We start from the raw sequence: 24958 nt of genomic DNA on the forward strand, positions 1-24958 counted from the left end.
GACCCGACTTGCCTGCGGCTCGCACATTAACCCCCATCACCTCCGCACCTCGGCCAATTAGGTTAAATTGCCAGGAGTGGGCGCACTGATGCACGCATGCAATGGGGGGGGGGGTAACCTTATAGTGGGGGGCTGGCGGACCGCTCTGAGACGGAGTCGTGAGAAGTGAATTGGTGAGAAGGGACCGCGCGGCAGAAGAGCTTTGCGAGGGAGTGACGTCGCCGCAAGTCGGTTATTATTTCGAATGTACCTGACTGAGGTAACCCTGGGTTCCACCGTCATCAATCAAACGCACTGCATTTATTAAAAGGCGCGCTCGCTCATCCGCCAAGCGATCGTGCACTCTGACAACAAGCCGAAGGGGGTCACAGCGGTTGGATGACCTTTCGGTGCGCCGCAGCGAGTTGAAACCTTTTGGCTGGCTCGTCAGCTTTTAGAAAATTAAAATAATAATAGTGGTGCCCCGCGTGAGAGAATAACATCGTCCGGTCGCGTCAGCGAAACCGAGCCAGCGCCGCTGAGATGTGGGGTTTGGATCCGGGGCTTCAGCCACCCGTGATTAAATTGGGTGCTCGAGTGTGGCGGGTTTGGTCATTAAAAAAAATGTCATGGAAAGTTGTCACAAGCCCGGGGGGCGCAGGCAGCGCAGGCAGCGCTGTGGAGGCCAATGTTGGTGGATCTGTGAAACTGTCAGAGCCCCGGGGCTGTGAGGTGGCTAACAGATAGGTGGCAGTGCAACTCGTGAATCATTGAATCCATCTGTGCAAAGCTTTCCATGTTAACCTACTTGTATTGTATCTGGGCAAACAAAACTGTAAACAGAAAACAAATATGACCAATGAAAATGAAATGGTAATAAAAAAAACTGGGGAAAAAAGGCAATCGAGTGTGTGGATTTGAATTTAGGCCCCCAAATTGTGACAATCAAATTCCCAATGGGGTGGATTGTCTCCTGCCTAGAGTGTGACATCACGTTTGAGCCCATCATGGTGTAACCTGACGGTTTAAATAAATATTGGTTCCCCCAAAATATTTGTGCCCCCAGAAACGATATTTTGGTGACTTATTTGGTCCCTCATACATGTGTGTACCCCAAGGTTCAGGGCAAGCGCTAGGGTTAGATGTTATAGTTCGGTGGTTGGGGTTACTGCCTAGGTGTTAGGGTTAATTGGGAGTGGTGAAAGGTTATGAGTTTGGGTTATTTGATAGGCTTGGTGTTAGAGGTTCGGGGGAAGGGTTTATTTAGACATTCGAGTAAAGTTAGGCCGGAACAGATGGCATGAAATGTTAAAACGATACATTAAATCGAGCAGCCGTTTCACAATTAAGTCTAGAAAGTTGTTTCAAAATTAAAGTTTTGGTCAAATATGCACGGATACAGGCAAACATGAATTATATATTTTTTATTTCCTGAAAGGGAAACCGATATTCTCCAATATTGGTTGCGAGCAGCAAGCAAATGATGCGGGGCACAAATATTCTCTGCGAACACGGCGAGTACGCTAAACTCTTAACGAGGCACATTTTCCATCCATCAACATTAGCCTTTAATCCACCAAAGGGGCCACACTTTAATTAGTTCAGATTATCATGGCTCACACGGTGACACCCTCGCGTCATCTCGCGTTTTCTCACATTAACACCAATTAATCGAATGCCCTCGTTATCTCCAGAGGTCCTGCTTGTGAGGTGGGCGCGTGTCCTCAGGAGGGTGGGAGGGGGGTGCGTAATGTCTGTGCTGGAGCAAATGCGCCAGCGGGTGCCGAGAACCTGGGTTTGAATCTGGTTTTCGTCTGCTTGTGGTTTAAACTGGGTGTTCGTTTGTAGTGTCTTTGGTAGGCATGTCATGGATTGCTTGATCATCAATCCACTGGATGGCGGATGGGGGGCACAGAAGTACAGTACAACGATGGATTTTGTTACACTGCACACAACGAAGCAGAACCTTGCAGCCGATATCAGAATCTTTATTTAGACTGTAGGCGGAATCCGATGAGCTATGAAGCTCTTTTTCACAGATGTCCAGTATGGGCGGGTCAAATTAAATTAATGGAGGTCACCCATTCCAGCACTATCCAGGCTCTACTCCACTCAGCTTCTGAGATCTGATGAGATTCAGTGGATTCCTGGGTGATTTAGTCATAGATGAAGCCAGAATAGATTAAAATCTAACAAAAAATTATCAGCTCTTTTAAGGCCACCATTGCTTTGCTACCCTTCACTCAGGGACTTGGAAGCAAACTCACCAGATGCAAATGGGCCTCACCAATTGGTAAAATCTTTATTTCGCCACATTATGAAGTCACAGAAGAAACACAACTTAGTTTGCATTTACATCTGGGATGCGGTCTACAAAGATATATATATACACAAAGAGTTGGTTCATCGGACCAAAATTGGTTTATTCATGTTGCTTTTATTGAATAAATCTCAGCGTGTGAACATTCATGTTTTCGGACAGAACCGTGCTGGGCTACTTGAATGACCCCAATGCGATTTCCCAAATGCGGGCGATTTGGTCGCCACTTAGCGATGCATTTTTCCTCCGTCAACCGCCGTTGTTCGACTTGCCTGCGCGTGTGTGAAGGTGGCTGTTCAGGGATGGGCTGCTGCCGAGCGACACGTACGTGATCGGGTACGCACGCTCCGCCATCACCATGAAGGACATCCGCGAGCGCTGCCTGCCCTTCCTGAAGGTGACGATGAAGCCGCCTCCGTTGGGGGACGGCGGAGGACGGGGAGGAGAGACGACCTCGCTCGAGTCAGATGTTTTGTTTATGAACGAAGGTGAAGGTGCAGGCCCTGCAATTCCTTGCCGATGCAGCTGCTGGCCAAACCGAGCTCCTGGTGGCGGTGGTGGCGTGTGTGAAATCCACACGTGTGAAATCCACACGTGTGAAATCCACACGTGTGAAATCCACACGTGTGAAATCTACACGCCAACCCAGGAACCTACCCGGCTCCTTGTGGCCCCTTATCGCTGACAAAGTCATGATGAGGCAGCCAGACCCGAGTATAATGAACGTTGTACCGTGTGTGGCTGTGATGGTGGTGGTGGTGACAGGTGGGAAATCCACACACGAGAACCTCGGGAGTGAGAGGCCAGAGATTTTTCTGGCCTCGCGATCGCTGCCATGGAAAAGGGCCATTGTCCAAGACATGACTGATTGGATTTTGTTCCCACTTTGGGGCAGTGTTATTGGTGAATTTGATATTTAGTTATTTGACTTTGTGTACGCCTGCCAACGTAGAATTATATGTTTTTGTTAACATTGTCTCCTCTTAAGACGCAGGCCTTCGCACCATCTTGAAGCAAAACATGAAATCTAATTGATGAATTTAATTGGTGGAAACCCAACCACCAGCACCATCACTACCAACAACGACCATCACCTCTAGCAGCAACTTCCCTTACATTAACATTAGCTACCCCACCCATGCTGCTGACACTTGGGCTACGCCCAATTTTAAACCTTTATAAACAGTTTGCCTTTAGAGGCTAACCCCCTTTTCCTGATGAAGACTGCTTGTGTTGTGATCAAAACGTCGAAGTTTTTTGTTATTTTCTTTGAACCTATCAACGTGACTTTACCGAAAGACCCAAATAATATGATTAATTTGGCCGTAAGAATAGTTCTTAAACCTACCGGGTGCGTTAAACGCTCGTACACCACGTGACTAGTTTAAAATTATTTGACTACGTCAGATGGTGGAGATTCTTAGAACAACAACAGAAATTTGGCTGCACCATCGTTGTGGCCTACGTACGTACGTCTGTACGTTGAACTTCCTTCACATCTAGATTTGAAGCTTTCGTGACTGCAAGGATTCATACTCTTAGGTTTTTTCGGTAAAGTCACGTAGCTAAAAATTAATAATAAAAATGACTTTACCGAAAAAACCTAAGAGTGTGATTGCTTCGCATCATACGTAGCCAACCGTGCTTAATCGGAGGCCTAACCCAGCAGTCAACAACTGCGACTCATCGTCCCCGTCTGCCTGTTGTGTGGCCGCGTCTGTGCTGGAGCCAGGTGCGAGCGGGCGAGGAGGAAGCCCTGGAGAAGTTCTTCACCCGCAACATCTACGTGTCGGGCCAGTACGACGTGCGGCAGCCATTCGAGAAGCTCGCCGCCCAGCTGGACACGCTCGCCCACGGCCGCCTCTCTAACCGCCTCTTCTACCTCGCGCTGCCGCCCAGCGTCTTCGAGTCCGTCACATCCAACGTGCGCTCCACCTGCATGAGCACCACGTGAGTGGGCGGTGGGGGCGGCGGTGGGGATGGCGGTGGGGATGGCGGTGGGGATGGCGGTGGGGATGGCGGTGGGGATGGCGGTGGGGGCGGCGGTGGGGGCGGCGGTGGGGGCGGCGGTGGGGGCGGCGGTGGGGGCGGCAGCAGGAGAGGTGGGGGCGGTGAAGGCTATGAGGGAGGTGGGGGCGGTGGGGATGGCAGCGGGAGAGGTGGGGGCGGTGAAGGCTATGAGGGAGGTGGGGGCGGTGGCGATGGCAGCGGGAGAGGTGGGGGCGGTGGGGGCGGTAGGGATGTTGGGGGTGGTGGAGGTGAGGGAGTTGGGGGCGGTGATGGTGGTAGACATGGTCGGGTCCGCCGTGGGTGTTTTCATAGTAATTCCTCTCCGTTCAGATACAAAGGTCAACGTTATTAATTTCTGCTGAATTGAGCATAAGGGCAGGGCTCGTTTCCAGTTTACAGGCCACTGGTGGAAGTTCCACATTTCTATGATGGGGGCGAGTCTCTCCAAAGGGCGACCGCTGTTGACTTCCCCAAAAAAGTGTTTCTAATTTTATTGACACCGATGGCCTGATGAGCCGAGTCAACTCCCAACCAGGAGTTGAGCTTGCTGCAACCTTGCGATTGGGAACTGCTCGTCCTGCCGCCTAGCCACCTGGCCGGCCGGAGCTCCTTTGTAAAATGCAAATCCTCGCCCTCATTTTAGATGCTTTTGTAAATCCGGCTTGCGTTGACGTGGCGTGCGACGAACTCTCGATGCGGAGCGACGACCACGACGACCGTAACGATGATCGTCGTCGCCTCCCCGCGCGTCGCCAGCGGCTGGAACCGGGTGATCGTGGAGAAGCCGTTTGGCCGCGACCTGCAGAGCTCGGACAAGCTGTCGCAACACCTGGCGCAGCTGTTCTCCGAGGAGCAGATCTACCGCATCGACCACTACCTGGGCAAGGAGATGGTGCAGAACCTCATGGTGCTCAGGTGAGCGCCGCCCTGTGTTTGTGACCCCCTGTCGTCACCTGGCTAAATAAATGCATCGATTTGTCCTCTTTTCCGCATCATCGTCATCTTTGATCAATCCACTGCTGGATGAAGGGTTCCCTAAGCCGTCACCATTACATATCATTTCCCCCCAGTGGCGTAACCTCGAGCTGTTGCGTTTCTGTTTTTGTTGTGTTTGTAAGCGTGTTTGTTATGCCATCGGTGTCTGTAGCAGTGGTTCTTTACCTGGGATGCGCGCACCCCCCGGGGGTGCAAGACATGGGCAGATTTTTGTAGGTCAACAATCGAAACAAATTAAGCATGGGCACGTAAGTACCACCACTTTGTTTCATGGAAGCTGTGTGTTTATAAACATGCATTTGAACCTTATGGCGGGACCCCGGGGTCCCGAATAAACGGAAGTCAAAATCGCAATTGATTAATTTATTTTTGGCGACTCCGTCCCACCGCGCACATAAACGCCGCGACCCACCTGGTGCGGATCTTTCTGTTGCCGTGTCGTGTCCAAGCGCAGCGGCGAGGACGAATGCGCAGAAGAGCTGAACAAGCGAATGCACTCCGTGCTCGGGTATGGGCGGATCATGAGTCTTATCCAAAGCTGCTCAAACTGCCTACACGACTTAAGTCCTTCATTTGTCATAACAGTTTGCATAATAGAGTGAAACTGCTCTCTTATCTTGATTATTATTTGTGACCTAATGTCTGCAGCCAGCATCAATCGATGACAATCCTATTACCTGCAGATATTTAACAGATGAGATGCGTTGCACCGTTAATTCCTCCTGTTTGATGCTTCTCTTGTCCGTATGTATCTGTGCAGATAGGTTTTTTCTTTTTTAAGCCATAGTCCCCACATACCACTCGTATCAAGGCTGATAAGAGGATCGGCGACCCACTACTCTGTGGAGTAACTTTGTTACAATATGAACAGCGCATTGACAACGCGTACTATTTTACGTACTGTTTACAAAGTATGTTCACAAATCCACACTGAGAAACACGATGATTGACGGAGGGGTGTAAATATTTTTTTAGATAGTGTATTTAAATAGAGCTCCTGCAGGCAAGTAGTTTTCAGTTTTAAAGGCATAGTTTAACAAGACAACACTTGCCACCATCCTTCAAACCCATTGGTGAAAAAGAGCTAAGTTTTTGTTTACATTATAATAAAATGTTTATGCGAGAGCCGGGGGCTGATGGGACCCCCCCGGGGTCCCGCCTCAAGGTTAATTTGTTTACGTTTGAGAACCGAAGGGGTGCATGGCTGCAGTGAAGGGCAAGAACCACTGGTCTATAGCAATACAGGGCACCTAGGTCTTTGTGGGCATACATTAGTTTGCATATGTGTGCGTGTACGTTTGTGTCTTTTTGCACGTATGGTCATGTGTCTTATAACCGCCACTTAGTAGCGAATGGCGGTTGTTGTTATGGTCATGAGTATTATTGCATATTTGTCAAATTAATATTGTTTAACGAGGTAATAATTGATGACCAGGATAAGTCTCGTTACCAAGCATGACTTTGGTCACCAAAGTGACGCATGTTCGCAATTCAAATAAAATGTATTGTCCATGCGTGAGTTGTGGGAAGCGGCAGTGTAGTGGTTAGCACACTGCACTATGAACCTGATGACCCGAGTTAGATTCCCACTCAAGGCCAATACCAGTGACGATTATCTGAACCGGTCCTGGCCTCCCCTAGGTCGACTCGGCATGAAATGAATACCTGGTGCAATTTGTAAACATCGCCACTGGGGAGACAAAGGCGGCCGGGCGTGGCGCTGGCCACCCCCACTCCCTTGTGTCCCACAGTGTCGGCCTTCATGGATTCTACTCGCACTTGTGATTGTCCACATGCTCAGTCGCTCTCCTCATCGCAGGTTTGGGAACCGGATCTTCGGTCCTATTTGGAACCGGGACAACATCGCGTCGGTGGTGATCACCTTCAAGGAGCCGTTCGGCACAGAGGGGCGCGGCGGATACTTCGACGAGTTCGGCATCATCAGGTGGCTAGGAGATGTTGACTACCTCGCCTGGTGTACAGGAGGTCGTGTGTTCGATCCCGACCCTGACGCCTGCTGTATATCTGGAGTTTGCGGTGTCTCTCTTCCCGTGGTCACGTGGATTTTTCTCCGGATCCTCCGGTTTTTCCTTCCACGTTTAGAATCGTGCGTTTAGAGTATTTGGCTGCTATAAATTTCCACACTAAGCCATTTCGTTGAGCTATCATTTGTCACTTTTCTGAAATAGAGCTACATAGCTCAGTGGGCCTTACCTGGTGAAATAAAACATATTTTTGAATAGTTTAGTTTTTAAGGTGCGAGTCCCAACAGTCTGTGATAGGCTACACACGGGGGGGGGGGGTCACATTTGTCTTTGTCTCTCACTGGCGTGATTAAGATCGTTTCGGTAAGACGCAACATCAAACAGATAATATATGTTGTCCTCTGCTTAAATAATTTAAATCGTGTTGATTTAATGGCTTCATTACAGTTTTTGTTGGGAAGTGATGTGACGTGTTATTCTACACTTGTAGATATGTGTCCACATGTTCCCTCCTACCGCCATGTCGCCTTTTCATCCCCCCCCCCCCATTATCCCCTTACTTTCCCCTGTGTCTCCCACGTGTTTCCACATCTACCCCATGCCTGCTCGCGTCCGGATGTCTCCGGTTACCTCTGCCTTGTCCCCCCGGGTGAATCCCTGTGTCCCATTGCATCCCCTTTGGCATCACCACTTTGCATCCCTGCCCCCCTCCCTGTGTCCCTCCCACCGCGCCTTGCAGGGACGTGATGCAGAACCACCTGCTGCAGATGCTGTGCCTGGTGGCCATGGAGAAACCGACGTCCACGAGCTCGGACGACGTTCGCAACGAGAAGGTACGTCGCTCGTCGCGTTCCCCCGCCCACTCGCTCGCGTGCGACCTCGGAGGCACGGCGCTGCTTCTGCAGTGGACAAACAAAGGGAGGAGCTTCCCTAATAGCGTGCCGCGGTTGCGAGATGTTAACTACCTCGCCTGGTATGCAGGAGTTTGCACTTTCTCCCCGTGGTCCCGTGGATTTTTCTCCGAGTCCATCCGGTTTTTCCCCGTACGTCTGTGTCTCTGCGTGCGTACATCTCCGTACGCCTGTGTGTCTGTGTGCCTATATCCCTGTGCGCAGGTGAAGGTGCTCAAGTGCGTGCCGGAGATCTTGCTGGAGGACGTGGTGCTGGGTCAGTACGTGGCTCGGCCTGGCGGCACGGGTCCCGGCGAGGAGGGCGGCTACTTGGACGACCCCACGGTGCCCGCGGGCTCCGTCACCCCCACCTTCGCCTCCGTGGTGCTCTACGTGCAGAACGAGCGGTGGGACGGTGAGCGGCGGGCGGCAAGCAGAGGACCCCCCCCCCCCCCACGGAGAAACCGCCGCCTCGGCAGAGCAGGAGCTTCGTAAGCTTCCTGTGGAGAACGGCAGAGGTCACAAGCCCTGACCAGTTACAAAGAACCCCACTGTGTCGTGCGTGAAGAAAAAGCGCGGATGTGCTACTGTAATTGTCAAACGGAGACCCCTACGGCCCTATAATGAAAATCGAAGGCCGCAAGGTTCCCATGGCTCAAAGGGGGAAGGCATTGTGATTCTCATCGTGCAACACAGAGGCCCAAGGACAGAGGACTGGCTCTGGGGCTCTGTTGAAGGCAGTGAGACCTTTGGTTCTGTGCTGCAAAGTGACAGCTGCTAGGGTTCTGTAATTGTGGATCGTGTTCGTGCACTGCCGTCTATGCGGGGCAATCGGCGAAGGGCAATTCCGTGTTAATGCTTGGGGTAAGTTTTCATGTTCACGTTGGTTGGTAACGTTTCGGCGATCGGGATCGGTCGGTGCTGGTTGGCGCTGTCGCTACAGTAAGCGTTGGCTTCGGCACGCGACCTCTGACCCTGAGGCCCGTCCCCTCGCCGCCCCGTACAGGCGTTCCGTTCGTGCTGCGCTGCGGCAAGGCTCTGAACGAGCGCAAGGCCGAGATGCGGCTGCAGTTCCGCGACGCGCCGGGCGACATCTTCCAGCGGCAGTGCAAGCGCAACGAGCTGGTGATCCGCGTGCAGCCCAACGAAGCGGTCTACATGAAGATGATGACCAAGAAGCCCGGCATGCACTTCGCTCCCGATGAGTCGGAGCTTGACCTCACCTACAGCAGCCGCTACCGCGTGAGTGTGTGTGTGTGTGCGCGCGAGTGAGTGTGTGTGCGCGCGCGAGTGAGTGTGTGTGTGTGCGTGCGCGCGAGTGAGTATGAGTGTGTGTGTGTGTGCGTGCGAGTGAGTATGAGTGTGTGTGTGCGTGCGAGTGAGTATGAGTGTGTGTGTGTGCACGCGAGTGAGTGTGTGTGTGTGTGCGCGCGAGTGTGAGTGTGTGTGTGTGTGTGCGTGCGAGTGTGAGTGTGTGTGTGTGTGTGCACGAGCGAGTGTGTGTGTGTGTGTGTGTGTGCACGAGCGAGTGTGTGTGTGTGCACGAGCGAGTGAGTATGAGTGTGTGTGTGTGAGCACGTGTGGGAATGTGGGAAGCGGTGGCGCATTGGTTGGCACGCTGAGCTACAAACCCAGCGATCCGAGTTTCATTCCCGCTCATTGCCAATACTAGTGACGATTATCTTAACCGATCCTGGGCCTCAAAAGAGTACCTAGTGCACCCAGCCATCCTCGTCTCCACTGGAGAGACAAAGGCGGCTGGGCGTGGTGCTGTCCATGCACCCCCTCATGTCCCAGCACAGCCTTCGTACGTGCTCACGAACAGAACTTGCCCCAAAAGTTTGTTGAAAGCAATACGAGGGATCTTTGTCAGTGGAATGTGTGGGTTGTGTATTTAGATTGTGTGTAGATCGTGTGTTGGGTCATGTGGAAGATGTTTGTGATTAATTTGTTGTCCTTCCCTCGCACCTCCGATTAGCGCAGTTACGTACGGCGCGAAAGAAGTTCAACACATACATAGATACATGCTGTGTGCATAGGAGGTATGTATGCTTGTACATGTGTGCATGCAAACTTGTGTGTGTGTGTGTGTGCGCGCAGGACGTGAAACTGCCCGATGCTTACGAGCGCCTCATCCTAGACGTGTTCTGCGGGAGTCAGATCCACTTTGTGCGCAGGTAACGCTCGCACCACTCCACAGCCTCGTGTGTCGTCGGCACAAAGCGGGGAACGCTGCACCGCGGGCGGTGACTGACGCACGGCGTTTCGCACGTGAATGTGTTTTGCGAATAGGTGCGCGTGTGTGTGTGTTTGGGCGGATTGCGTGTGTTCAACAGCGACGAGCTGAAAGAAGCGTGGAGGATATTCACTCCTCTGCTGGAGAAGATTGAGAAGGAGAAGATCAAACCCATTCCTTATGACTACGGCAGGTGCGTGCGTGACCATGTATGTGCGTGCTGCGTGTGCATATCTTTGTGTGTGTGTGTGTGTGGGGAGCGGTGGCGCAATGGTTAGCGCACTGCGCTACGAACCCAGCTAACACCGGTGACGAATATCTGAACCGGTCCTGAGCCTCCCCTAGGTTGACTCGGCTTCAATTGAGTAGCTGGTGCGGTGTGTGAACATTGCCACTCGTGAGACGAATGCGGCCGGGCGTGGTGCTGGCCACCCACCACCCCCATGTGCCATGCCCGGAAAACAGGTGCCGTAGTGTGAATTAAAGGGATTGTCAGGTGGTTAAAAAGTTAACTTGGAGATTATATCAAAAACATCTTAATCTTTGAAATATCGATCGCAGAGGTTTAAAATACCGGTGTCGGCTTACATTGGTCTAATGCTTTGTTTCCTGTGCGCAAACACACACCTATGCACACACCTATACACACACCTATACACACACCTACATAACACACACACTCATACACGCGCGCGCACCTGCACGCACACGTACACGCACCTACACTTACACGCGCACGCATACATGTACACACACGCACCTACACACGTACACACACGCACACACAGCCGTGGACCCAAGGAGGCGGACGACCTGCTCAGCAGAGTGGGGTTTCGCTACGAGGGAACCTACAAGTGGGTCAGTCCTCACAAGCTCTGAGCTCGGCCCACTTTCCTGCGAGGGCCCTCGGTCCCAACACCCCGGAAACCGTTTTCTAAACACCGTCGTCACCTTTTTTCGTACGAAGAAAAAAGTAGTCTGCTTCCTCGCTCTCGTCTTGAATTTCACGTCGTCTCTCCAATCTCTTTCCCAGCTGCCCGTGGCTGAAGCCGCTCGATTGATTTGTTTTCTATTTTTCCTACCTTTAGTTTCACCTGGAGAAAAGGGACGTGCCGGTGATGGGGGGCGGGTGTTTTTTGTTTGTAAGCGCAGGGGCACTTGTACGAATGTAAGCGCTTGTGTATCGTAAATAGGGGGGGAGGGTGGGGAGTGGGTGTAGGGTGTGGCGATGGTAAGAGCAAGCGAGTGTAGTTGTTTTCGTGAGGAGGCGAGGAATTCGAGTTTACACAGGGTGTCGTGCACACGTGCGATGCATGAGACTCAGTTTTGTCAGAGGCGGATGCGAGCCGTCCTCCACGTTGAACGGCAAAGAAGGCGGCACCCTTCCCGCCCACGGTCTTTGATCCAGAATCTCTCTCCGCGTTCTGGGTATAGTGACCCTGGGTGGGGGAGGAGGGGGTTGGTGGCTGGGGGGGTGTCCTTCAGTGAGCCCGGATTCACCGCTTTTTCACCGGCACATCCGAGCCAGCGTGTAGGGCCGCTCGCGGGTACGTGTGCCATTGGTTTTCCGTCGGCTGTTCCGCCGAGCCAGAAGCAACAAACGGTGAAACTCGGGCCTTGCAAGACGATTTGAATCTGGCTTTGGGCCAAAGCGGGAGCCAGGGGCCCCGGTGGGTTTTTTTGTTGCGTCTCAACTCGTCCGTCACGTGTCACGACGTTGGCACGGCTCGGCTTCTGCAGTGGAAAAAAAACACCTGAGCCGCCACACCAGGCTGTGGCTGGGTTGTGTACGGTTGACCAGATGGTCGTGTTGGCTGTATCGGAGCACTGAGTCGGCATCAATTAGCGTTCTGGATTCAAGCCCTGGGGTTTAATTATGTGAGACTTATCATCAGGGCTTCAGACCTATTGCTGTAGATGTTGTATTTACCTTGTTTAAGGCTTGCTGTATTGCTAGTTTACTGGACATCTGTGAAAAAGAGCTTAACGCTCATCAGATTCCTCCCAGTATAAATAAATATTCTGATTCTGAATGCACTTCTTCCGGGAGCTGAAATCGGAAACGCACATTTGCAGCTCTGCACTTCTGCACTTATTTCGAGCTGCTGGAATTTTTTCAGTTTTTTTCAACGATTCGTTATAGTTGTGGCAATTCCGATTTCAAAAACTATATCATGGGTCCCGCTGGGTGGCTTAAAATGGGAAAATGTCTAAGCACTAATTTGACGCTGCTGAGATCCAGCAGTTTTCGGCCGTTTGTTGTTTAACCGGATTGTCAGCTGGAGCGTTGATGCCTGTTGACTGCGCAAACAAATCTCAAGGCCTTTGTTAGGTGGCTGGGAGTGTCTACAGGTAGTCCCCGAGTTACGATGGTCCGACTTACGATATTTAGATCTTACGATGGCGATAGCGATGCGACTAAATTGTAAAATATTTTTTATTTCGCGCGGCAGGCAAACGCAGCAGCGTGCGAGGTACGATACTGTATGTTGGGACGCTGCCGGGATGTACGCATCTCCCGCCTTGTGTGGTGCAGATAGGATTGTTTCCTGAAAAAACTTTCTATTAAATTGCAGTTCATATAGGTAGGCTAAGAATTTACCTTGTTTTTTTTACTTTAAATTTTACTGTTCAATACAGTATTGTAATTACTAAATACATACAGTATGTAGTTTATACAGTACGGTACTGTAAATTGCTCTGTTTTGCTAAATTATCACCATTCTTTAAGACTCCTGGGTAGGCTAGGCCATCTTCGACTTACGATATGTTTGACTTACGATGGGGTCGTCGTAACGCATCTCCATCGTAAGTAGAGGACTACCTGTGTGTGTTTTTCAACGCCAGGCAGTACGTTTGATGCAATACTGCCTGGCGCTGAATTCAAATCCCACATGTTGCTTGCGTGCACATTACGCTGAAACAACGCAATCGACTAGACGAACTACAACCTGGCTGCGCTGTGTGTTGGGTAACGTGGTTTTGCCCAACTGCTCGATTTTTCTTACAATTCTTGTTTGTCCGTGATGGACGGCGCGTGACGTCACGAGACAAAAGCCATTTCCCTTTGGAGCTCTCCGGCATGAGGAGTGAATCCGATCGCCTTGTGTCGGAGAACCACCTCGAAAGATGATGTTTCAGAACCGACTTCTGAAGCCACTTCAAATAGCCCCACTCGGAGGGGGGAGGCTGTGACTCTTTATACACCCGTCAACAACAACAACATGTTCATCACGTGGCAGTCGGACGGCGACACTGAACTCGCGCATCTTGACGACTGAAATTAACCAAGTGCAGGTGATGATTAGAATTATCATCATTGGTGACCAGGCTGACACCCTCATCTGCTTCCACTTGAGAAATCCAGTTTAATCACGGGCGGCTTAAATCTGGATTTCAATCCAGGATCTCGCTCGTGCTGGCTTAGCGTAGTGTGTCTTGACATGGCATTAGCACCCCCCCCCCACCCCCGAGTCACCTGACGCTCTTAGAAGTTACATCTGAATGTCTTAAAGCACTTGTAGGCACAAAGTAAAATTGAAGCACGGCATGGCCCTCTCAAACACTTTGTACAATCATTCGGCAATGAATCGTTTAATCGTTCGCGATGACATTCCACATCGACCGCTTGCCTAAGCATATGTTTTGCAAGTGGCTGAACATGCTAGAACAAATAATAAAAAGTGTTATTTTCATGCGCTAACAGCTCCCGATTCTCTTTCCTTCTTTGCGCATGTTAATTCCACGTGTTGCGTTGGTTGTCTGTGTGTGTGTGATGGACGTGGCGGCGCGTGTGAAACACTTGTGTCCATGTGTGCCCTGTCAGCACTACCGATAGGTGCTCACTAACAGCAATAGCCACTTGGTCGATAGACTCAACAGGGGTGATCTGCCGAGTGCATAGTGTGGTGGTGCAGTGCCCGACAATCGCAGCATCCTGGGTTCGATACCTGGCCCATTACACAAGACCACCAACAATCGGCATCTTCACTTGGTCTGAGACTCCTCCAGGTTGACTGCCTTAAGTTAATGCCCTGGCACACTGCGTTACCGTGAACACGTGCAGGTTAGAGATGGTGAAACGTGTGGTGCTGGCCACACACCCCCCCCCCACCCCATTGTGTATCATCCCAACCTTTAACTGGTGTTCGCTCACGGCACTTTACTCCCAACAGGATTTTTGTATTTCTTGTGGTGCGAGTGAGATGTGTAAAAATCAATCAGTCCTTTTCTCCTTTTCACTAAAATCTCACTCTTACCAATCAAACTTGAATGCCACGTCGTGCACACACACACACACTCCCACGTGGGCATGTTGTGTTCATAAACCATTCCGGATAAAAAGTGAAAATTCTAAAGATTCACACGACTCCAGAGTCGGGAACAATGAGGTCGCTTGGATGGGCACAACTGGACAACGCACCTCCGATTCGCGTGGTTGGCTACATACGGTGCGAAAGAAGTTAAACATACGTACAGCGGAATGAAGTGTGTCTATTGAGGACAATCGTTGAAGGCGGATCGGGATCAAACATCGCGACACGGAGTCGATTGAGAGCAAGATGGCACGTGCCTCTGGAGATTTGCATGAATAGCAACAATGTACAGAGAAAAGGAAAAAAAGTAAGTTTTTTTTATGTATTCTAGATTTGAAGCTTTCGTGACTGCAAGGATTCATACTCTTAGGTTTTATCGGTAAAGTCACGTAGGTAAAAATAAATAATAGAATAATAGAAGAAAAACTATAAATCTTAAAAATTTTAATGTGACTAGATTCGGCCAATGTGTGAAGCCCGCTACCGTCTCTCGGGAGAGCAGCGCTCGACTGCTGAATGAGAGCCCCCAGCGAGTGTCATTCCACACGCCGCGACAGTCATCGACGTTGCCTCAGCTTCCCTGAAAATGCACTGCAAACTTGTGCCAATATAATCTTGATTTGTGCCAATATAGTTATTCAAATCTGGTCTCGCACACACACACATGTACACACGTACCGGATGATAAGATGCACCCCCAGATTTTTCTCTAAAATTCGGGGGAGGGTGGTGGGACGACACGTGTGTCGATGATGTGGAGAATACGATAATCGTGTGATTTATTATCCCAGATTACATTGGATGTGTTTTCAAAATGTGTACCTCTCGAACTAGCCTCAACCACGATGGGGTGACCGGGTGGCTCGCAGAGGTCTGAGCCGTCACAGCTGAATTAATTATGGGATTTTAATACAGGCTTCTGAATGTAATTAGAGCCAGGTTCTCCAAGTGTCGTGTGCTGATGGCCTCAGCCTGGTCACCAATTACTTGTATGCCAACAATCACATACTACACGTTTTATTTTACCAGGTAAGGCCCACTGCGCTGCTGTATATAGTTATTTTTCAGAAGTGACCTGGCCACAAATAATAGCTCAACGAAGTGGCTTATCACGTGGACATATTGAGCAACCATATACTCTAAACGTGTGGCGGTAAAAACCGGAGGACCCGGAGAAAAATCCACGCAAATCACGAAATAAATACTGGCAAACATCTGTGACTTAATGTTGCACGACGGTCTCTTTTATTGCATGTGGTTTTTTTTTGCCCCCCCCCTCGCCCTCCCTCGTCCCAAGGTGGCTAGTTGAGCACAGTCGCAGCCGTGGAACTGTTCCTGCTGTCACCACCTCCCCCCTTCGCGTCGCGTCTCCATCCGCCCCATCAACGACCCCGTTGCCAGCCACGACTGGATTGGCGAAGCCCATGGCCACAACCGCCCACACACACGCGCACTTCACGACTCCCATTGAACTCGATTTGAAGAAGCGGAGAGCTTCTCGACCGTCTTGGTGTGGTGCTCCCTACCCCCCTCCCCACCACCACCCCCCTCCCCCTAGTCAGAATCGGAATATGTATTTATACTGGAGGAATTCGAGCTATAAAGATCTTTTTCACAGATGTCCAGTCGGGGCGTGTAAGAATGTTACAACGACAATACAAAACACGATAGGGGTGTAAGTTATAGGAAAGGGAAACAAATAACTTCAGAAATATCTACAAATGAAACTTAACAAAAAATGTATCTGACCAAGTAAAGCCGACTGAGGTGTTAACTTCTTTTTCAGAAGCGACCTGACCACCAATGATAGCTCAACAAAGTGGCTTTTATCGTTGGGAAATTTATAGCAGCAAAATTGTAAAGCAGTCAAGATCGCTGATCATCCCTGTCCCTCCCTCTCCACTGGCCCACCCCTCCAACAGACCTCAGGTGACCCCAAGGCCACCACAGGCGCAGGACACACGAGTGATCGCGTGGCCCGCGCATCGAGTCGACACGGTGTTCAAAGTCCGGCGATTGTTTCACGTTGCGAATTACTGGAGTGCGACTTGTCACACCACACGGTGGCGCTGATGCACGAAATTCACACCGTGTGGGTGCCGTGCAGGAGAAGTTTGTGCTGCACGGTATCCATGCCGCAGCCTCGGCATTCTCCCGAAAAGGTTTTTGTGTTTTACTTGGTCAGAAGGGTAGAGGTGGGGGTCACCCATGAGTTAAGAACTACTGACTTGAAGAAAGAGGGAACCCAAACAGATGGGGGTTATATGATTTGATTATTTCTTTCTCAAAACTTTCATATCCAGGCGATGTAGAAGTTGCAATCTGCAAGCACCGATCTACGATTAGACAAGAGAAGCCCAAGCATCATGTTCTGATTGGACAGGAAGGGCCCGAGCACCAGGCTTTAATTGGACAGAGGGGCCGAATCACCGCGCTATGGTTGGACAGGGGCGGGGGGGGGAGCAATCGCCGTGCTATGATTGGACAGGAGAGACCCAAGAACTAGGCTGTGATTGGACAGGAGGGGCCCAAGGACTGGGCTATGATTGGACAGGAGGGACCCCACTTCATTGCTTGAACCCCACGGCTGTTACTCCCTGCCGGCGATCCTTCTGCAACGGTTGTGTGCCCCCGAAAGAGGACACTTAGCCTGGCACTGCCACTTTCGTGATTGAATGCTGGTTTGTTTTCTGTAAGTTTCTGGTGTTCATTCACTATGATGACAATGCTGTTCAACCCAAGGCCTAATGGCTTGGCTTGTTTTCTCATCCATTTTCTTTTCATGCTATAATTATTCACGGGACCGATTTTCGTGGTACAAATGGGACCAAACGTTTTTGTTATTGTTCACGTGTGACATTTCTATTAAATCAGTTTTGTTTGAATGTGCAGAAAATGTTGATTATCAAAACCCATGACATCTGTAATACACAACTACATTCCATCACCGAAGACTTACGTTCGTAATAAATAACGTTTGGTATTCGTGCTATAATTGCAGCGCAAAGGCCAATAAAGTTAACTGTCTTCAATTTTCAGCAATAATTTTGCGAACATGAAGGTCAAAGTGTTCCGGTGCTCAAATGAGCGTGGCGAAAACCTGCCGAGTCGGTGATAGAAATTCCATGGCAGGGACCAATGCTTTCATAGGCCAACCCACTGTTAAGATCTCACAACATAGTGCCCCTTTTTTATCGACCGTGACGGGTTGATGATGGGGCTGAGTCGACTTGACTGGTAAATGAACTCACAATCTTAACATTGCGAGGCCACTGCCCCTGATGCAGAACGAATGTGTCGTGGCATAGAATAAGTCATGTAGCAGCTGCTGGCAGGGAAGGGGGTCTGCGGCTTCCAGCAGCCATGACGTCAGCAGGCCACGTGATACTCCAGAGGGAGATCTAGGGGGGAAAGGTCACAGAAGGGGCACACCGAGAACCCGCTGGGAGGTTCTAGAAAGGGGGCGTGGCCGGGGGCGGAGCCAGGCCACGCTGACAGTATATAAGAGGGGCCCCTGTAGGGGACCTCGGGGCTGTCGACTAAGTGGGATCCCTGTCGTCGTCAACACGTTCCTTCGGAGTAGGCAGGTAGGAACTTGGTTGGACAGCGCATTCATGCACGACAGACAAATAATCCCTGGTGGGCAGTGTGGAAGCTGTTGTTCCTACCTGTATAAGTGTCGTGTATAGTGTCGTGTGTAGGTTAAACGTTGAGTTTTATAAGTGCACCACGGGGTGACCAGCCCCACCCCTCCACCCTCCCCACCCAGCCCCTCCCTCCCCTCCCCACCCGGCCCCTCCCCACCTAGCCCCTCCTCACCCTCCCCTCTCCACCCAGCCCCACCCCCAACTGAATCACCTTGAGGCTAGGAATGTTGAAAGAAACACGAGGCAAAAAGAGCCGCTTTTTTCTTTTCAAGGCTTCCATTTTATGAATGGAGCCACCCTCCCCCAGTTCCATTTTGTGAATGAAACATCGCCCGTCTCCTGATTGGCCCGAGTCGCGGCGGTGCCCCCCCACCACTACCCCCCCCCTCTATCAACCCCAATCCACCGCTCCCATTGGTCGGCGCCCCCGAGCCAATGGGAGGGCTCTGGTGGGGCGGGGCCATGCACGACAGACAGACAAATAATCCCTGGTGGGCAGTGTGGAACTGTTGTTCCTACCATCGCCACTAGGGAGACAAAGGCGGTCGGACGTGGTGTTGGCCACCCACCCCCTCGTGTGCCGTGCCGGCCTTCATAGGTGCTCGCTAACAGCACTTGCCCCCAACAGTCCGTTAGGGCTTTACGGGGGATCTTTGTTTTTTTCTGTGTTGAACTTCTTTCTAATTCGGGGCCTGTAGAATATGTTGTAAAGGGCCCCTAAATGAAATTTAAAAAAAAATATTAAAACACATTTTTTACTTGCACAGGAAAGTAATTGTATTGTTTCATTTGCTATACAGCCAGATAATACGACAAATCACTAACCTTAAACACCCAGTCGTTCGTAAAAGTTGAAGGCAGTATAGTACTATAGTAATAGAGCAAGTGCAGAATCACTGAACCGGAATTTATAGCCTGAAAGTGCGGGGCCCGTAGCATATGTAGCTACTTTTGCTACTGGGATAATCCGGCACTGCTCACCGTACAAAGCCAACCACGCTGATGGGCGATGCGCACTGAGTGACAGCGCCTGCCACGTCCACCATCACGACAGCGAGGCAGCCTCGACAACCACCGTGATGCATGGAGGCAGAGCCGGCCCAGCCACTAAGCGACCCTTGCAATTGCAAAGGGCCCCGTGGCCAGCAGAGGGCCCCCTAGAATCACTGCTAGCGAGTGGGTGAAAAAAATCATACATCAAAGGGGCCTCCAACCAAATTTTGCTTAGGGCCCCCAAAGGTCTAGGGCCGGTTCTGCATGGAGGGAACCCATCCAGGCGTTATCCAGGCTCAACCCCGCCGAGCTTTCCAAGATCTCACAAGATCGGGCGCACCCAGGGTGATGTAGTCATAGACGAGGCCAGGATAGATGATCTAACAACAACAACAAATGGCTGAAGTTTCGTTTTTTTTTCCAGAACACACTTAAATGACGCTTTCAATTACACTTGAATCGCGACGTTCTTTCAGCGACTTGCAAACAAACTCACCAAGAGGGAACGGCTCTCGCCCAAGAGTTAAAATCTTTATTTCACCACGTGGTGTGTGTGTGTGGGGGGGGGGGGGGTCACAGAAGAAACACAACTCAGTTTGCAGGAACAGCTGCGATACGTATTCTCAGGTTTTTTCGGTAAAGTCACGTAGGTAAAAACATTAAAATTAATGAAAGTAAAATAAAACAAAACAAAATAAAATTCACGACGTTTCGGAGGCAACACAAGTCTCCGTCATCAGGTGGGACCGTCACAGCCGAATTAGCTGCATCAAGTGAAGCAATGATTCAAGATGTAATCCCTTATAAGCAAGTTGAAGGGAGGTGGAGAGGGGGGGAGAGCTTATCAGGCTGTGGTAGCCAATGAATGGAAACGTATCGGGAGGGAGGAGGAGCGGTGATCAAAGACTGCACGCAGTGCTCAACACAATGAATGGAGACGTGTCGGGACGGAGGGCGAGCGGCGATCAAAGACTGCACGCAGTGCTCAACACAATGAATGGAGACGCGCCGGGACGGAGGGCGAGCGATGATCAAAGACATCACGTAGTGCTCAACACAATGAATGGAAACGTGGCGAGCGGTGATCAAAGAACAATGAAGAGATTACTGTTAAACACTGTGGATGTTAACACTCGGTGAAGTAAATTAAAATAGTGCCTGTCAGATAAGATGGTCCAAAAAGTGTAATTAAGTCTTTTTTGCGTGGTTAATAACATCTTTCCAGTGATTACTGAGTTTGTACCCATCATCACGGTTGAAATTATGTCTGTGTTTGTATATTTGTATGGCTTCGTGTACAAACCTTTGATGGTAGCCCAGAGGTTTGCAGAGAACCTTGGTCTCGGAAAAGACAATTTCATGAGAGCCCGCCGAGTTGTAGCAATGATCGGCAACGGCCGAAGAATCAGTTCTGCCGTGTTTCAGATCTGACTTGTGCTCGCGGACACGATCAGCAACATGACGTTTTGTTTCTCCAATGTAGCAATCACCACAAATGCAACTCAATTTGTAGACTCCAGGATACTGTAAGTCAGGAACGACATCCTTCACAGATGGAATCAGATCACGGATTTTATGCACTGTACTGAATCGGACTTGGATCTTATGTTTGTTTAGAATTTTGGAGATCTTTTTGGTCACGCCTGCTATGTATGGTAACGTGATAGTTTTGGTCAGAGTTTCATGTGGTTGTTTCTGTGTGGTGGGAGAGACAGCTTGGCGGATAGTGCGGTCAGAGTATCCGTTCATCCTGAGGGCCCGATGTACATGTCTTAATTCATCAGTCAGGTGGTGTTGGTCAGAAATGCCATGGGCTCTGTGGTATAGCGTTTTGATGAGAGAATTCTTTTGAGATGGGTGGTGGTGGGAATCCGGTTTCAAGTAGGAATTTGTGTGGGTGGCTTTCCTGTAGACAGAATGTCCCAAGGATCCGTCAAGCCTCCTCTTAAACAGAATATCCAAGAATGGTAGTTTACCGTCTTTCTCCACTTCCATGGTGAATCTGATAGATGGGTGTCTAGAATTGATGTGGTCCAAGAAGTGGTTCAATGCTGGGAGGCCATGTGGCCAGATGACGAAAGTGTCATCCACATATCTCTTCCACAGGGAAGGACGCAGGGTGGATGTCTGGATGGCGTCTGATTCAAACTTTTCCATGAACATGTTGGCTATAACTGGTGACAAGGGGGAGCCCATAGGGGTACCCTCATTCTGTTTGTAGAAGGTGCCATTCCAGGTAAAATAGGTGTTGGTGAGGCAATGCCTAACCAGCGCAGGTACATCAGAATTCAATCCATGTTGGACTAAGTCCTCAATTATTGTTAGGGTGTCCGGTACTGGGACTTTGGTAAACAAAGATACTACATCAAAGCTGACGAGGATGTCATCAGGAGATAGTACCATGTCCTTAACCATAGAGACTAATTGGGTTGAGTTGAGTACTGCCGAAGAGGTCTTGCCTGTGAATGGGAGCAGAGTATCTGATAGAAAACGGGCTAGTTTGTACGTCGGAGAGTTTATCGTCGACACGATGGGTCGTAGCGGGGTGCCTTCTTTATGGATTTTGGGAAGACCATAGAGTCTGGGAGGTCTTGCCGCCGATGGTTTTAGAGAGGGACGTTTGCTTGGTTCGATTAGGGAAGTCGAACTCGTGATGATACTGTTGGTTTTTGTCGTTAGGCTTTTAGTGGGATCGTTTTTAATTTTGGAGTAACTCCCATCATTAAGCAGGTCCAGGATTTTGTTGTTGTATGAATCTTTATCCATGATGACCGTGGCATTGCCCTTGTCTGCCGAGAGGATGACTATATCATCTCTCTTTTTTAAATTCGCGAGTTCAGAGCGTTCGTTTTTGCTGATGTTACTAGTGGGTTTCTTAGCATTCTTAAGAATAGTAGCTATTTCAGCTCTTGCTACATCCGCATGGATGTGTCCTATGCCTCTGAGGGCTACATCAATCTGAGAAATCATATCCTCTACTGGTATATATTTAGGGGTGACGGCGAAATTTAGTCCTTTGGCCAGTACCGTTTTTAGATTGTCAGAAATTGGAATGTTACTCTGATTAATCACGGTCTTGTTAACATCCAGCTTTGCGATGTGTGGCTCTGGTTTCTTTTTAGATAGGAGGTTGAATTTAGAAATCAGGTTAGCTTTGCATTTGGCTGACATTGAGTCAGCAGAAGCAGAAGTCATGTTATCAACGTGGTTCCAATCAGAAGGTGACATTTTTTGTGTTAACATTAGATGTGTTTGTAAGAGAGTCTTGTCTAAATTATCGAGTTCAGATCGGAGTAACCTTATTCTCTCCGAGATTAGTGATAGGCTAGCTTTAAATAAGATCTGTTTGGAGTTCGGTGAGGACACAGCAGCGGATGTGAGTGTGAAAGCGATGGGTATTACCTTGTTATCGCGGCATCTCTTGAGGAAGGCCAGCGTCTCGAGAAGCTGTGACTTCTTGTCTCGTTGTCTGTTAAAAACTCTAACAGATAGGTGGAATTCCTCCCCGTAGAGGGCATTAATTCTAGATTTGAAGCTTTCGTGACTGCAATGATTCATATTCTCAGGTTTTTTCGGTAAAGTCACGTAGGTAAAAACATTAAAATTAATGAAAGTAAAATAAAACAAAACAAAATAAAATTCACGACGTTTCGGAGGCAACACAAGTCTCCGTCATCAGGTGGGACCGTCACAGCCGAATTAGCTGCATCAAGTGAAGCAATGATTCAAGATGTAATCCCTTATAAGCAAGTTGAAGGGAGGTGGAGAGTGGGGGAGAGCTTATCAGGCTGTGGTAGCCAATGAATGGAAACGTATCGGGAGGGAGGAGGAGCGGTGATCAAAGACTGCACGCAGTGCTCAACACAATGAATGGAGACGTGTCGGGACGGAGGGCGAGCGGCGATCAAAGACTGCACGCAGTGCTCAACACAATGAATGGAGACGCGCCGGGACGGAGGGCGAGCGGTGATCAAAGACATCACGTAGTGCTCAACACAATGAATGGAAACGTGGCGAGCGGTGATCAAAGAACAATGAAGAGATTACTGTTAAACACTGTGGATGTTAACACTCGGTGAAGTAAATTAAAATAGTGCCTGTCAGATAAGATGGTCCAAAAAGTGTAATTAAGTCTTTTTTGCGTGGTTAATAACATCTTTCCAGTGATTACTGAGTTTGTACCCATCATCACGGTTGAAATTATGTCTGTGTTTGTATATTTGTATGGCTTCGTGTACAAACCTTTGATGGTAGCCCGGAGGTTTGCAGAGAACCTTGGTCTCGGAAAAGACAATTTCATGAGAGCCCGCCGAGTTGTAGCAATGATCGGCAACGGCCGAAGAATCAGTTCTGCCGTGTTTCAGATCTGACTTGTGCTCGCGGACACGATCAGCAACATGACGTTTTGTTTCTCCAATGTAGCAATCACCACAAATGCAACTCAATTTGTAGACTCCAGGATACTGTAAGTCAGGAACGACATCCTTCACAGATGGAATCAGATCACGGATTTTATGCACTGTACTGAATCGGACTTGGATCTTATGTTTGTTTAGAATTTTGGAGATCTTTTTGGTCACGCCTGCTATGTATGGTAACGTGATAGTTTTGGTCAGAGTTTCATGTGGTTGTTTCTGTGTGGTGGGAGAGACAGCTTGGCGGATAGTGCGGTCAGAGTATCCGTTCATCCTGAGGGCCCGATGTACATGTCTTAATTCATCAGTCAGGTGGTGTTGGTCAGAAATGCCATGGGCTCTGTGGTATAGCGTTTTGATGAGAGAATTCTTTTGAGATGGGTGGTGGTGGGAATCCGGTTTCAAGTAGGAATTTGTGTGGGTGGCTTTCCTGTAGACAGAATGTCCCAAGGATCCGTCAAGCCTCCTCTTAAACAGAATATCCAAGAATGGTAGTTTACCGTCTTTCTCCACTTCCATGGTGAATCTGATAGATGGGTGTCTAGAATTGATGTGGTCCAAGAAGTGGTTCAATGCTGGGAGGCCATGTGGCCAGATGACGAAAGTGTCATCCACATATCTCTTCCACAGGGAAGGACGCAGGGTGGATGTCTGGATGGCGTCTGATTCAAACTTTTCCATGAACATGTTGGCTATAACTGGTGACAAGGGGGAGCCCATAGGGGTACCCTCATTCTGTTTGTAGAAGGTGCCATTCCAGGTAAAATAGGTGTTGGTGAGGCAATGCCTAACCAGCGCAGGTACATCAGAATTCAATCCATGTTGGACTAAGTCCTCAATTATTGTTAGGGTGTCCGGTACTGGGACTTTGGTAAACAAAGATACTACATCAAAGCTGACGAGGATGTCATCAGGAGATAGTACCATGTCCTTAACCATAGAGACTAATTGGGTTGAGTTGAGTACTGCCGAAGAGGTCTTGCCTGTGAATGGGAGCAGAGTATCTGATAGAAAACGGGCTAGTTTGTACGTCGGAGAGTTTATCGTCGACACGATGGGTCGTAGCGGGGTGCCTTCTTTATGGATTTTGGGAAGACCATAGAGTCTGGGAGGTCTTGCCGCCGATGGTTTTAGAGAGGGACGTTTGCTTGGTTCGATTAGGGAAGTCGAA

General features: G+C 49.6%; 1 protein-coding gene across 3 annotated transcripts in view; it reads left to right on the forward strand.

Annotated features, from left to right (window-relative positions):
• G6PD (glucose-6-phosphate dehydrogenase) overlaps positions 1-16262 on the forward strand; it is a 31274-nt gene extending 15012 nt beyond the window's left edge. For 2 of the 3 annotated variants that reach the window (XM_078874898.1, XM_078874900.1), the window contains exons 3-12: positions 2588-2696; positions 4032-4249; positions 5066-5224; positions 7125-7250; positions 8030-8123; positions 8406-8595; positions 9187-9422; positions 10281-10357; positions 10517-10609; positions 11205-14121. In XM_078874898.1, coding sequence (XP_078731024.1) covers positions 2588-2696; positions 4032-4249; positions 5066-5224; positions 7125-7250; positions 8030-8123; positions 8406-8595; positions 9187-9422; positions 10281-10357; positions 10517-10609; positions 11205-11295 — 1393 coding nt within the window. In that variant the 3' untranslated portion in view covers positions 11296-14121. Of the gene's footprint in view, positions 1-2587; positions 2697-4031; positions 4250-5065; positions 5225-7124; positions 7251-8029; positions 8124-8405; positions 8596-9186; positions 9423-10280; positions 10358-10516; positions 10610-11204; positions 14122-16029 lie in introns of those variants that run through there. The other variant, XM_078874899.1, reaches the window with a different exon arrangement.
• The last annotated feature ends 8696 nt before the right edge of the window (positions 16263-24958 follow it).

The sequence above is a fragment of the Lampetra fluviatilis genome, chromosome 40, assembly GCF_964198595.1.
Source record: "Lampetra fluviatilis chromosome 40, kcLamFluv1.1, whole genome shotgun sequence".
NCBI classification, from domain to species: domain Eukaryota; kingdom Metazoa; phylum Chordata; class Hyperoartia; order Petromyzontiformes; family Petromyzontidae; genus Lampetra; species Lampetra fluviatilis.